The 11,619-nt window shown below is 50.2% G+C and overlaps 1 protein-coding gene across 2 annotated transcripts in view; it reads right to left on the reverse strand.

The window, feature by feature from the left end:
- LOC142497478 (sulfotransferase 2B1-like) overlaps window positions 1-11,375 on the reverse strand; it is a 29,643-nt gene extending 18,268 nt beyond the window's left edge. The window contains exons 1-2 of one of the 2 annotated variants that reach the window (XM_075605312.1): window positions 11,057-11,375; window positions 9,815-9,928 (exon numbers count right to left, since the gene is read on the reverse strand). In XM_075605312.1, the coding sequence (XP_075461427.1) occupies window positions 9,815-9,928; window positions 11,057-11,077 (135 nt within the window). In that variant the 5' untranslated portion in view covers window positions 11,078-11,375. The remainder of the gene's footprint in view (window positions 1-9,814; window positions 9,929-11,056) is intronic. The other variant, XM_075605313.1, reaches the window with a different exon arrangement.
- Window positions 11,376-11,619: the final 244 nt, after the last annotated feature.

Genomic DNA, 11,619 nt, shown 5'->3' on the forward strand with positions numbered 1-11,619 from the left:
GGTACACATCAAAGCCAGGACATCAGTATAATGCAATTCTGCCTTTTTAAAGCAGCAATACCATCCTTTAAAAAAAAAAAAAAAAAAAAAAATGAATCCCTCCCTCCCTTTTTTTGTTGTAAATCCACCTTGTTTGTTTATGTTTGTGCTTGGGGAAAGTTAGTGTATCTTTAGTAACCAGATAGGTGTCTTAGAACAGGGGTGCGCAAACTGGGGGGCTCGAGATTTTCTACGGGGGGCACAAGCAGGGGGGGGGGAGTGCATTCGGGGGCGCAGGGGAAAACGTTTTTTGAAGTGAAACTTCTTAGCTGGCGGTGACTTATTGGAAAAGTAAAATGAATTGAGCATACGGCGCATGCGTAGATTGGGGATGGAGAAGGGGGAACAAGTTCTCAGCAGCTCTGTCTGTGCTAGGCGAACACAGAAATCGGGAGCGTGCACCACGCGCCCCTGCCTTAGGCTGCGGTCCCAATGACTGCCACAGCGCACACGTCGGTGTGCGCTGTGTGCACAAGCACCGGCCCCCCAGTCACTCAGAGCCAAGTACATGCGTCGGCGCACATTCAGCAGCTGCCCTGTACTGCAAGATTCTACACACACAAAAAAATTGTGTGTGGAACTTGCGACGGAGCCGTGGCCACGCCCCACCGGCGGTTCTGCCAATGAGGGCAAACCAGCCGAGTGAGGTCATTGCCACGCCCCCGCAACCCCCCCGCCACGCCACCTCCCATTGCAACCTCTCCCTCCCCGCCGGGCGTGCGTGCACTGGGACCGCAGCCTTAGCACTCACATCAGACCTCAGGCTCTCCTTGTGCTCTACACTGCGATGCTGGTAATGGGATGGATATTGCGCATGCGCAGATTATTTAGGGCTCATGCACATGCGCAGAAGCCTAAATGGTCTGCATGCACATGCGCAGACGCGGCCGTTGCTTCGCACATGCGCCGCCGTGCACATGCACAAACAAGCCCCTCATCTTGCCCATGCGGACATACCAAAGTACACCCCCCAGCCCCGACCCCCTTCAACAACAAGTTCAGAAAATTGAAAGAGACACACACACCCAATATAAATATATATATATATATATATATATATATATATATATATATATATATATATATATATATATATATATGTAGCCCTTTTTGTGAACGCCTGCAATAAGGAACTACCGTGGTGCATGTACCTGTGTCCTCAGGAGCTCTGAGCCTCCGCTATTTGGGAGCCTGGGGTCATACCTTTATTAATCGCGGTGCAGCGCCTCCACTTGTCCAGGATCCCCATGATAGAGATTATACCCTGAGCAAGAACATCACAACAGCATTATGCAACAGCAACCTTTTATATATCATGCTTAAAGAACAAATGATCTGCAGAATAAACATATAACATTACACACACACACCGTGGCTCGGCCACACCTTATTAGGGATAATGTCCTGTACATAGGTGGCTCTGCCACTCTCCCTAGGAGTATGTCTTATAACCAGTATAGGTATGGTACCATAGGATTTGCACAGTTGGCCCAATTAGTTAGTGGGAGGCGGGATCAGCGCCTGGTGACCGGTGTAGGTGCACTTATAAACAATGATACCTTCCGGTCACTGCGATGACCATCACACTCCACGCAGGGTCCTAGCGTTGCTCCAGCCTTTCGCCGTCACTCCTTGCTGCAGCGCCGTCTGTATCCAATCCAAGATGGCGGCCGCAGCTCCGCAGCCAAATCACACTAATGGGAAATGGTCCCTACCAACTAAGGCCGTCCTTACAAAACAGCACCCTACGATGACAGGGGAATACTCCTCGGGCCGGGGGGATACCTTTCACCTAAGCGGACGGGTCACTGACCCTCCGCTCGCGCACACGAGGTTCCGCCAACCTCCTCCTTCACCTCCCTCTCTGCTCTGACCCACCGCCCACACGCATCCGGTTCCTCTATACAGAGTCTCGCACCCGATTGGTTCTCAGCCTCAGCTGACTCTCTCGCAGTTCGGAGTTCAGAGTTCAAACCCCCAAAGTCTCCACAGATTGGTTGCCCTTCGCGCGCTTCTCTCGCGCATGCGCAGCCCAACTTGTACACAGTGACCTTGCTGACAGAATGACTAATATGGCGCTGCCTTTGTGATTGACAGCGCGGAACCTTTAGATATATATATATGCACATCCTTACATTCTCCCCTCTCCAGAATCCAACGTCCCCGCTGGACTACATAAACCACATATATATCTAACTATTTACACAACCCTCTCAGTCCTAGATCAGGTTACACATTCCGTTAATCAGTACCATCATAGCTTGCATCCTATGCCGAGCCCACTGCTGAGCCTCATAATGGAGTGCCCCAAATTGATCATATGCCATTCGCATGGGAGGCTGACAGGCTCTTTGACTTCGCCGGGGTTGATTCTCCTCTGCTTCTTCTGCAGAGTATCCAGTCTCAATTTGTGCTTCCATCTCTACCCTTGAGGGGTTTCCAACATTAGTACTGTCTCTTTGGGGTGTGAAACATGGACTTTAAGGATCTAGGGGCTGACTCGCGGGAGTCAAAGGGTCAATGTTCGGGCCAAGAGGCTCTTTACCCGTGGCTCCTTCGGGAGATGCCTCCGCGGCCGGAAGGCCCCTTTGAGAGGTTCCTTCCATTGGATCCTCAGAGGTGGCATTTTTTACAGTCTCTGGGCCATCCTCTGTGTGTTCAACTCCTCCATCTATGGGCGTGGCTGGGACTTCCAATTCATCCGTCCCTACTCGAGGTATGGGAAGCAGATGATTCCTATGCCACACTTTTACGCGGCCTTCAGAATCCTTGATCCGGTACACAGGAAGACCAGGCATTTGTGACTCCACCTCATACACACCCTCCCGCCACCGGTCTGCCAATTTATGCTTCCCAGGAACACCTAAGTTGCGTAAGAGGACCGCATCTCCGGGGTGAATTTCCTTATGACGTACTTTGTGATCGTAGCGCCTTTTATTTCCCGCATTCAGTTGCGCAGTCGTCCGTTAAGCCAATTTATAGGCCAACTGTAAACTGTCCCTTAGTCGCTGGACATATCGGAAATGCGTCTTATTGGATACCCCATCGGTAGATATCCGCAGGCGCACATCCACCGGTAACCGGGCTTCTCTTCCGAACATCAAAAAATACGGGGTATACCCAGTGGACTCATGTCGGGTACAATTATACGCATGTACCAATGCCTCGACGTGTTTACTCCACTCCGTCTTTTGCGGGCTCGTCAGAGTTCCTAACATATCTAACAAAGTGCGATTGAACCGTTCAGGCAAAGCATCCCCTTCGGGGTGGTACAGGGTACTACGCGACTTGGCAATGTTCAGTAGTGTGAGCAACTCCCGTATCAGTGTACTCTCAAAGTCTCTGCCCTGATCAGAGTGAAGACGATTCGGCAACCCATAGTGAATGAAATATTTCTCCCATAGTACTCGGGCCACCGTTACGGCCTTCTGGTCTTTCGTAGGGAACGCTTGGGCGTACCTAGTGTAGTGGTCAGTGATCACTAGAACATTACTAACTCCCCGATTGTCGGGCTCGATACAGAGAAAATCCATACACACCAAATCCATTGGACCCGAGCTTTTCAAGTGTGCCATAGGAGCCGCCCTGGTGGGCAGTGTCTTTCTTTGTAAACAGCGATTACACCTCCGACAATGTTGCTCCACGGACTCCCTCATTCTCGGCCAATAGAACCTATCCTGTAGTAGCCCAAATGTCTTGTCAATGCCCAGGTGACCATGGTCATCGTGAAGGGCCCGGAGGACTAGGGTTCTCAAACGTTCCGGCAAAAACAGCTGACGCCGATCGGGATGGTTGTGATAAGGTATCACCCGATATAACAAACAATTGTCCATTTCGAACTTCCCAAACTCATTTGACAGGAGTTTCACCAAGTCTTTGGGGGCTCGCTTCAGTATAGAAGGGTTATCTTGTTGTACCGCTTGACGTGCTAGCTCCACTATGGGGTCTTGTGTTTGATAATGCACTAGATCCCTCCACGAGATGATATTATCGTCAGTGATATTCATCCCTTCTCAACCCTGATAGGCCCGAGGAATAGCCCGCGAATGGCATCCCAACGAGTCAACGACCCGTAATTCCGAGAATGCCACGTGGTCGTCGACTACCGCAGCCACGGAGCAGAGGGCACGAAACCCGGGACCCGGTATCTCTTCCCAAACTTCCTCATCAGGGGTGGATTGAAGGCCAGGTCGACGAGACAGGGCGTCGGCACCTATGTTGGTGGGTCCGGGTTTGTATTTAAGGTTGAACCTGTAATTGGCTAGAGCAGCTAACCACCGATGTCCTGTGGCGTCCAATTTGGCAGACGTATTGATATAGGTCATGGGATTGTTATCCGTGCGTACTTCGAACTGTACCCCATATAGGTAGTCATGCAGCTTATCTACCACAGCCCATTTTAGCGCCAAGAATTCCAGTTTGTGGACCGGGTAATTCTGCTCGCTAGGGGTTAAGCTTCGGCTCGCATAGGCCACCGGATGCAGCCCGGTCTCATACTTCTGATGCAAAACCGCTCCTAATCCGCTAAGGCTAGCATCGACATGTAGAACATAGTCTCTGTCGGGGTCCGCGTAGGCCAAGACGGGAGCCCGAGTGAGGCTGGCCTTTAAGTTCTTGAAGGCCTGTTCACATTCTGGAGTCCATGTCTTCCCAAAGGGTGTCTGCGCCGAGATTCCTTTTCTCCCGGTTTCTCCCAGATACACCTTTAGAAGATCATTCAGTCGCTTGGCCTTGCTGGAATAGCTCTCTACGAACCGCCGATAATAGCCACAAAACCCCAAGAAGGACCGCAACTCTTGAACATTTTGAGGTCTAGGCCAATTCACCACCGCCTCTATCTTCCCTGGGTCGGTGGATACCCCATCAGCCGATACAATATGGCCCACATACGTCACAGAGGACCGACAGAATTTGCATTTGTCCAGCGACAGTTTGAGACCCTCCCCCTGAAGTCTATCCAGCACCTTCATCAGTCTCTCGGAGTGCTCCTCTAGAGTCCGCCCGAACACGATAATGTCGTCCAGGTACACTAAGCACTCTCGCGGGTTAAGGTCTCCGAGGGTTTTTTCCATTAGTCTCTGGAACGTGGCCGGGGCACCGCAGATCCCTTGTGGCATGCGGGTAAATTGGTAAAACCCTAATGGACAGATGAAGGCCGTTTTTTCTTGGTCTTCCTGGCCCATGGGCACTTGATAATATCCGGACCTGAGGTCGAGCACACTGAACCATTTGCTTCCCGTCAGAGCGTTCAGGAGGTCCTCGATTCGGGGCAGTGTGTACTGATCGGGAATAGTACGGGTATTCAGAGTTCTGTAATCCACACATAGACGGACCGTCCCATTCTTCTTGCGGACTACCACAATGGGTGAGGCGTAAGGGCTCCGAGATTCCTGCACAATGCCAGCCGTTTTCATCTCGTCGATTAATCCCCTCACTTCGTCAACATCCCTGGGGGCAAGCCGGCGGGAGCGCTCCCGGAAGGGGGTAGCGTCGCTCATTCGGATGGTATGGTGGGCGCTGCGACTGCAACCCACGTCCATATCACCAGTGGAGAACACACTCCTTCGGTCGTGTAGCTCGTTCAGCAGCCTCTTCCTCCATACATCCGGGAGTGGCGAGTCGCCGAAGTCAAATTCCAACACTGACTCGACGGTAGTAGGTGGGCACCTAGAGGGTCCCGTCGAAACCTTCTCCTCAGGAGTTACAGGGTATATCCTTCCCAGCGTCTGCCGCCTGTCGATAGTCATGGGGTACGGGGATATATTCTGCACGTACACCCAGGTGCGCCTCGGAATCTTCCCGGGCCATTCCTTGACAGAGGCTAGTACTTTGTATCCCAAACGTTGTTCGTTCTGGGCCATACTCTCCACGGTGAAGAGTTGATCCTCCAACCGTCGTCGGGGGTAGTGACAAGCGGCGACCATCATTCGTCCTTCCCCCGGGGGAATTTGAGTCAGTCCCCATTCTTGACTGTAAAGGACGCCATACTCTTCTTCAGCCGTAATTCTACTGCAGACCTCTTGGAGGGCGGGACAGGCCGCTAAGTCCAGCAGTGGGGCTTCTCCCGCTTCTTGCAAAAACTGGCGAAACACCGCGCGCACAATGTCAGCGTTGGTCCCCAAGATGATTGGGGCGCTGGGGTGGTCCTGAGGTTCGGGGCACACTAAGGCCTCCACTTCCATGGGGTGATGTTTACCAGTATTCAGCTGGAGAATATCTAACTGCACCTTTACTACTCCGTCTATGGGGTAATCTTCATGACTCAATCCCCGTAGTCGCAGGGCATCCGCAGATAACAACGGCAGTCGGTGGAGATGTTGGTCGTAGAAGGGCCGGTATACGATGGTTACTTGAGAACCCGTATCCAACAATGCGGCGGCGTAGATGCCTTCGATAACTACGTGAACAATGGAAGCGGGGCCAATTCGGGAGCTCTGAGAGGGCGGCAACACCTATTCATCCTCCAGGGGTTGGCACGGCATCGATTGGGCCGGTCGGGACGACGTCCTCCGCGAGGTGGGGCAGTGGGCCCGTAAATGTCCCATCTTCCCACATGCGTAACACTGCATTTGGCTGAGGTAAGCTTCGTCTCTCCTGGTTGGGGGACTTCGCCCAGTCGGGGGAGTGGTCGGGGCCTCCCGTCGCGGCGCCAACGGTGGGGGTATACTCTCTCCGGGGGGTGGAAGTGGCCAGGGGCACAGGGGTGTCCGCCTGGACTATGGGACAGCGCACCCCCGGGGCTTCGGGCAGCAGCAGTATACGGGGCAAAGCCTCGGGGCATATATCTTGTTCAGTGGCATACAAGATCCGGCGCCAGGTCTGGTCGCGGTCATAAAAATGGTCTTGTACTTGGGCATTGTCCAGGAGAGGGAGCTTTCGGACCTGCTCGGTCACTGTGCCTAACGAGATCATGGCGGGGACATGGCCCAGCGCGAAAACACGGTTCAAGGGAATCCCGCGCCGTTGGGCCCACTTGCGCACCTCGAGCGCCGAGGGCACCGACATGATGTGGGTTGGTTGCACAATAGAGACAAAAAAATGTGGGGGCACCCCAGGTCTAAGCTCTCAGCAGCGTCTCCAAATGTAGCCCTTTTTGTGAACGCCTGCAATAAGGAACTACTGTGGTGCATGTACCTGTGTCCTCAGGAGCTCTGAGCCTCCGCTATTTGGGAGCCTGGGGTCATACCTTTATTAATCGCGGTGCAGCGCCTCCACTTGTCCAGGATCCCCATGATAGAGATTATACCCTGAGCAAGAACATCACAACAGCATTATGCAACAGCAACCTTTTATATATCATGCTTAAAGAACAAATGATCTGCAGAATAAACATATAACATTACACACACACACCGTGGCTCGGCCACACCTTATTAGGGATAATGTCCTGTACATAGGTGGCTCTGCCACTCTCCCTAGGAGTATGTCTTATAACCAGTATAGGTATGGTACCATAGGATTTGCACAGTTGGCCCAATTAGTTAGTGGGAGGCGGGATCAGCGCCTGGTGACCTGTGTAGGTGCACTTATAAACAATTATACCTTCCGGTCACTGCGATGACCATCACACTCCACGCAGGGTCCTAGCGTTGCTCCAGCCTTTCGCCGTCACTCCTTGCTGCAGCGCCGTCTGTATCCAATCCAAGGTGGCGGCCGCAGCTCCGCAGCCAAATCACACTAATGGGAAATGGTCCCTACCAACTAAGGCCGTCCTTACAAAACAGCACCCTACGATGACAGGGGAATACTCCTCGGGCCGGGGGGATACCTTTCACCTAAGCGGACGGGTCACTGACCCTCCGCTCGCGCACACAAGGTTCCGCCAACCTCCTCCTTCACCTCCCTCTCTGCTCTGACCCACCGCCCACACGCATCCGGTTCCTCTATACAGAGTCTCGCACCCGATTGGTTCTCAGCCTCAGCTGACTCTCTCGCAGTTCGGAGTTCAGAGTTCAAACCCCCAAAGTCTCCACAGATTGGTTGCCCTTCGCGCGCTTCTCTCGCGCATGCGCAGCCCAACTTGTACACAGTGACCTTGCTGACAGAATGACTAATATGGCGCTGCCTTTGTGATTGACAGCGCGGAACCTTTAGATATATATATATGCACATCCTTACATATATATATATATATATATATATATATATATATATATATATATATATATATACACATACATGTAGAGGTATCAGTACCGTGTTAGCCGAGCTTCAATAATCAAAAAATAAATAGATGATACCGTTCTGTGGCTAACGAAATGCTTTTATTTGTGCGAGCTTTCGAGATACACTGATCTCTTCTTCCGGCGATGTTACAATGAATGAAGCAAGGATAACTTAAAAACAGTGTCTCTTGGAATGTTATCTGTGCTTGTCCCGGTGTTGATGTGGGATGGACCAGCACAGATAACATTCCAATAGACATTGTTTATAGTATAGCTTTTGCTTGCTTCATTCATTGTAACATCGCCGGAAGAAGAGATCAGTGTATCTCGAAAGCTCGCACAAATAAAAGCATTTCGTTAGCCACAGAACGGTATCATCTATTTATTTTTTGATTATTGAAGCTCGGCTAACACGGTACTGATACCTCTACATGTATATATATATATATATATATATATATATATATATATATATATATATATATATATATATATATATATATATGTGACCATGCAGCAAGCTTAAGCCTATAGGGAACCATGTTAAAAATGGTTATTGAGGCAAAAAGTGACACTGTGTGCTCATTTGCATGTCATTTCCCAGAATCCCTTGCTGCAGTGGAAGTGCTGTATGCTGGGTGATAATGGGGGAAAGGTGGGGTTGCAGACCTGCCTAAGACATGCAGATGAGCATACAGCTATATTTGCATATATATATATATATATATATATAAAATAAAAAATGAATAGACAATACCGTTCTGTGGCTAACGAAATGCATTTATTTGTGCAAGTTTTCGAGATACACTGATCTCTTCTTCCGGCGATGGTACATTGAATAAAGCTATCAAGGGATTGGTTTTTATATTTACATTTCTTTTATTGTATTTATATAGATTAGGTTCATTTGTTTTATTGTTTGTCACTTTATTAATTTATTAACACTTTCAGATTCCATTTTTAATATTGGAATTGTTCCTAAAATATTTACACCGGTATTTTTCCTCACAAACTCACTAATATTAATAATTACATTTATATAACTACTTGCACATTCACACTCGGCCCTACTATATATTCTGTTGATATAGATATATTAGATATATATATATATAGATGTAACGGATATTCCACCCCACCCAATCGCATATATATATATAGTGTGGGTGCGGGGAACTTAGTGTTAAAAGGTGTGGTGCTTTACCTGTTAGGCTCACAAGAGGGCTGAGCTTCCGCCACGGGGAACCTGGGGCAATTATATTAAGAGTAACCCTGTACTCGGTGCAGCGCCTCCACCTGCGATGGTTCCTAGCAGAGCAGGAATTGTTCCTCGCAGGACACATAAATATAACCAGCACAACGTATATGAACAATCAATGACTTTACTTGCAGCAACCATAAACGTACTTGTATATATATCAACAGGTGTCCCTCCCTAGAGGGGACACTAACTACTGCGTCTCGCAGGACGCTAATCCCCTATCACCGAGTGATCCCACCCAGTGTCCAGTAATCTCACACAATGTCCCGCACTCTACAGAGAAAGGATATGTGTTACTGCGCAGTCACTAACTAATGGAACTGTTGGTGCACTTGTAGAGTTAGAGTACCTGCCGAGCACTCCAGTGCTCGGATCTGCAACTGCTTCGAAAAGGATCAGACGAGCGCCTACACGATATCCAGTATCCACCCGCGTGGTGATCCGTCAGGGGTGATCCAGCTCTCTTTAATGACGAGACTTGAGCCCAAGTCTCTCAGCAGGAAACGCAGCGTTCCTAACTAACAAATAGCTAATGGGGCAGGGTCCCTAACCTACTGTAGGGCCTGTCCCTACAACACTCAGCTACTGTGACTCAGGGCTATCTGGGGCCTAGGGGACTGCTGGCCTAGTGCAGGGAGTCACTGACTCCTGCACCCTACTTCCTTCCCCTAGCTGCTCCGGTCACCAACTGCCAACGTGCTGCAAGCCCGCGAAATGTATCTCTTTACTGAGCAGGGAGATACTGTAGCCCTATTGGCTCCCTGGGGTCATGTGGCTCTGCCCCTGTGCACGCTGGGGGCTGACTACCCTCACTGCGCATGCGCGACCTGTCTGTGGGCCTCCTGGCGCACCTAGCCCCTGCGCATGCGCAACGCACCTGGCAATGGCAGCGCCCTGCTCCGCGAGACACCGGGACCCTAACGACGCGACCGCGGCCCTAGCAATGGCCCGATCGCATCACCGGCAACCGGCCGCATCCTTGAGGTAACACGCGGCTCGCGCATCTGCCCCCATACCTCCTCGCAAGCGGTGGCTGCGAGCCCCAGAAGGAGGGGGGGGGGGTCAACGTGCAAAAAGGGGAACCTGGCTACATAGATATAACAGGTATTACCAGATCTTCATCCGGAAAGAAGAGACAGCACACAGTCAAGTTGAAATAACAATATATTGAGGTAACAAAAACCAAGGCCCTACATCCGACGTTTCGGTCAGCTACACGGGACCTTCCTCAGGGAGGAAGGTCACGTGTAGCTGACCGAAACGTCGGATGTAGGGCCTTGGTTTTTGTTACCTCAACATATTGTTATTTCAACTTGGCTGTGTGCTGTCTTTTCTTTCTGGACGAAGATCTGGTAATACCTGTTGTTTCAATATCGCATATGGGATAAGCATCAGCTCTTCATTGTTTACAGAGTGCCTGCTGCCTTGTTTCACCTTCACTCATATATATAGATATAGATATATAGACATACTGTATATATATGTATGTAACACCCCTACCCCCCGGCAGCAGGGGGTAGGGTGTACATGTGTGAACAAAGTCCTACTTCTCTCCCGATGGGATTAGAGTATCAGCTCATTGGTCAGTTACCTGTGATCTCAGGGTTCCCATTGGCAGGTTCAGGCCTTGGCTGTAATGGAGGGTAGTTGGTGACTTGGAGGGCAAGATAAGAAATAGGGTGCCAGGATCTTTTGCAACTCATAGGTATTTTATTGTCAGGCACAACAGTTCCAGGCTTGCACAGGATCAATTATTCTCATATAGAGCCCTGGCTAGGCCTGGCTTCACCTCGGGCCTTCAACTCTTCCACCCAGGGAATTATTGGCCTGTTCTTCAGGGATTATTACTTAAATATTATCCCTTTTTAAGGGATAAAGAGAACTGTTCCTTTTTAACTGTGCTTACTGTGTCTCTCCACAGTTATAACTCTAATCTCCTTTAACTGTCCTAATCTTAACTGTCTACCTCAACTGCCTTAAACTGTCATCATCTCATAGCTTCACTGGTTGCCTAGCAACATGTGGCTGCAGCCTCTCTTTACTGTCCCTATTCAAAACTGCCAGCGCAAGCTCCCTTGCACTAAAAAGGCCTTAACTGCAAATACAGCCGCCCTATTGGCTAAGCCGCAGCATGTGACATTCCCCTGAGGCTCA

This window comes from Ascaphus truei, chromosome 6, assembly GCF_040206685.1.
Source record: "Ascaphus truei isolate aAscTru1 chromosome 6, aAscTru1.hap1, whole genome shotgun sequence".
NCBI lineage: Eukaryota > Metazoa > Chordata > Amphibia > Anura > Ascaphidae > Ascaphus > Ascaphus truei.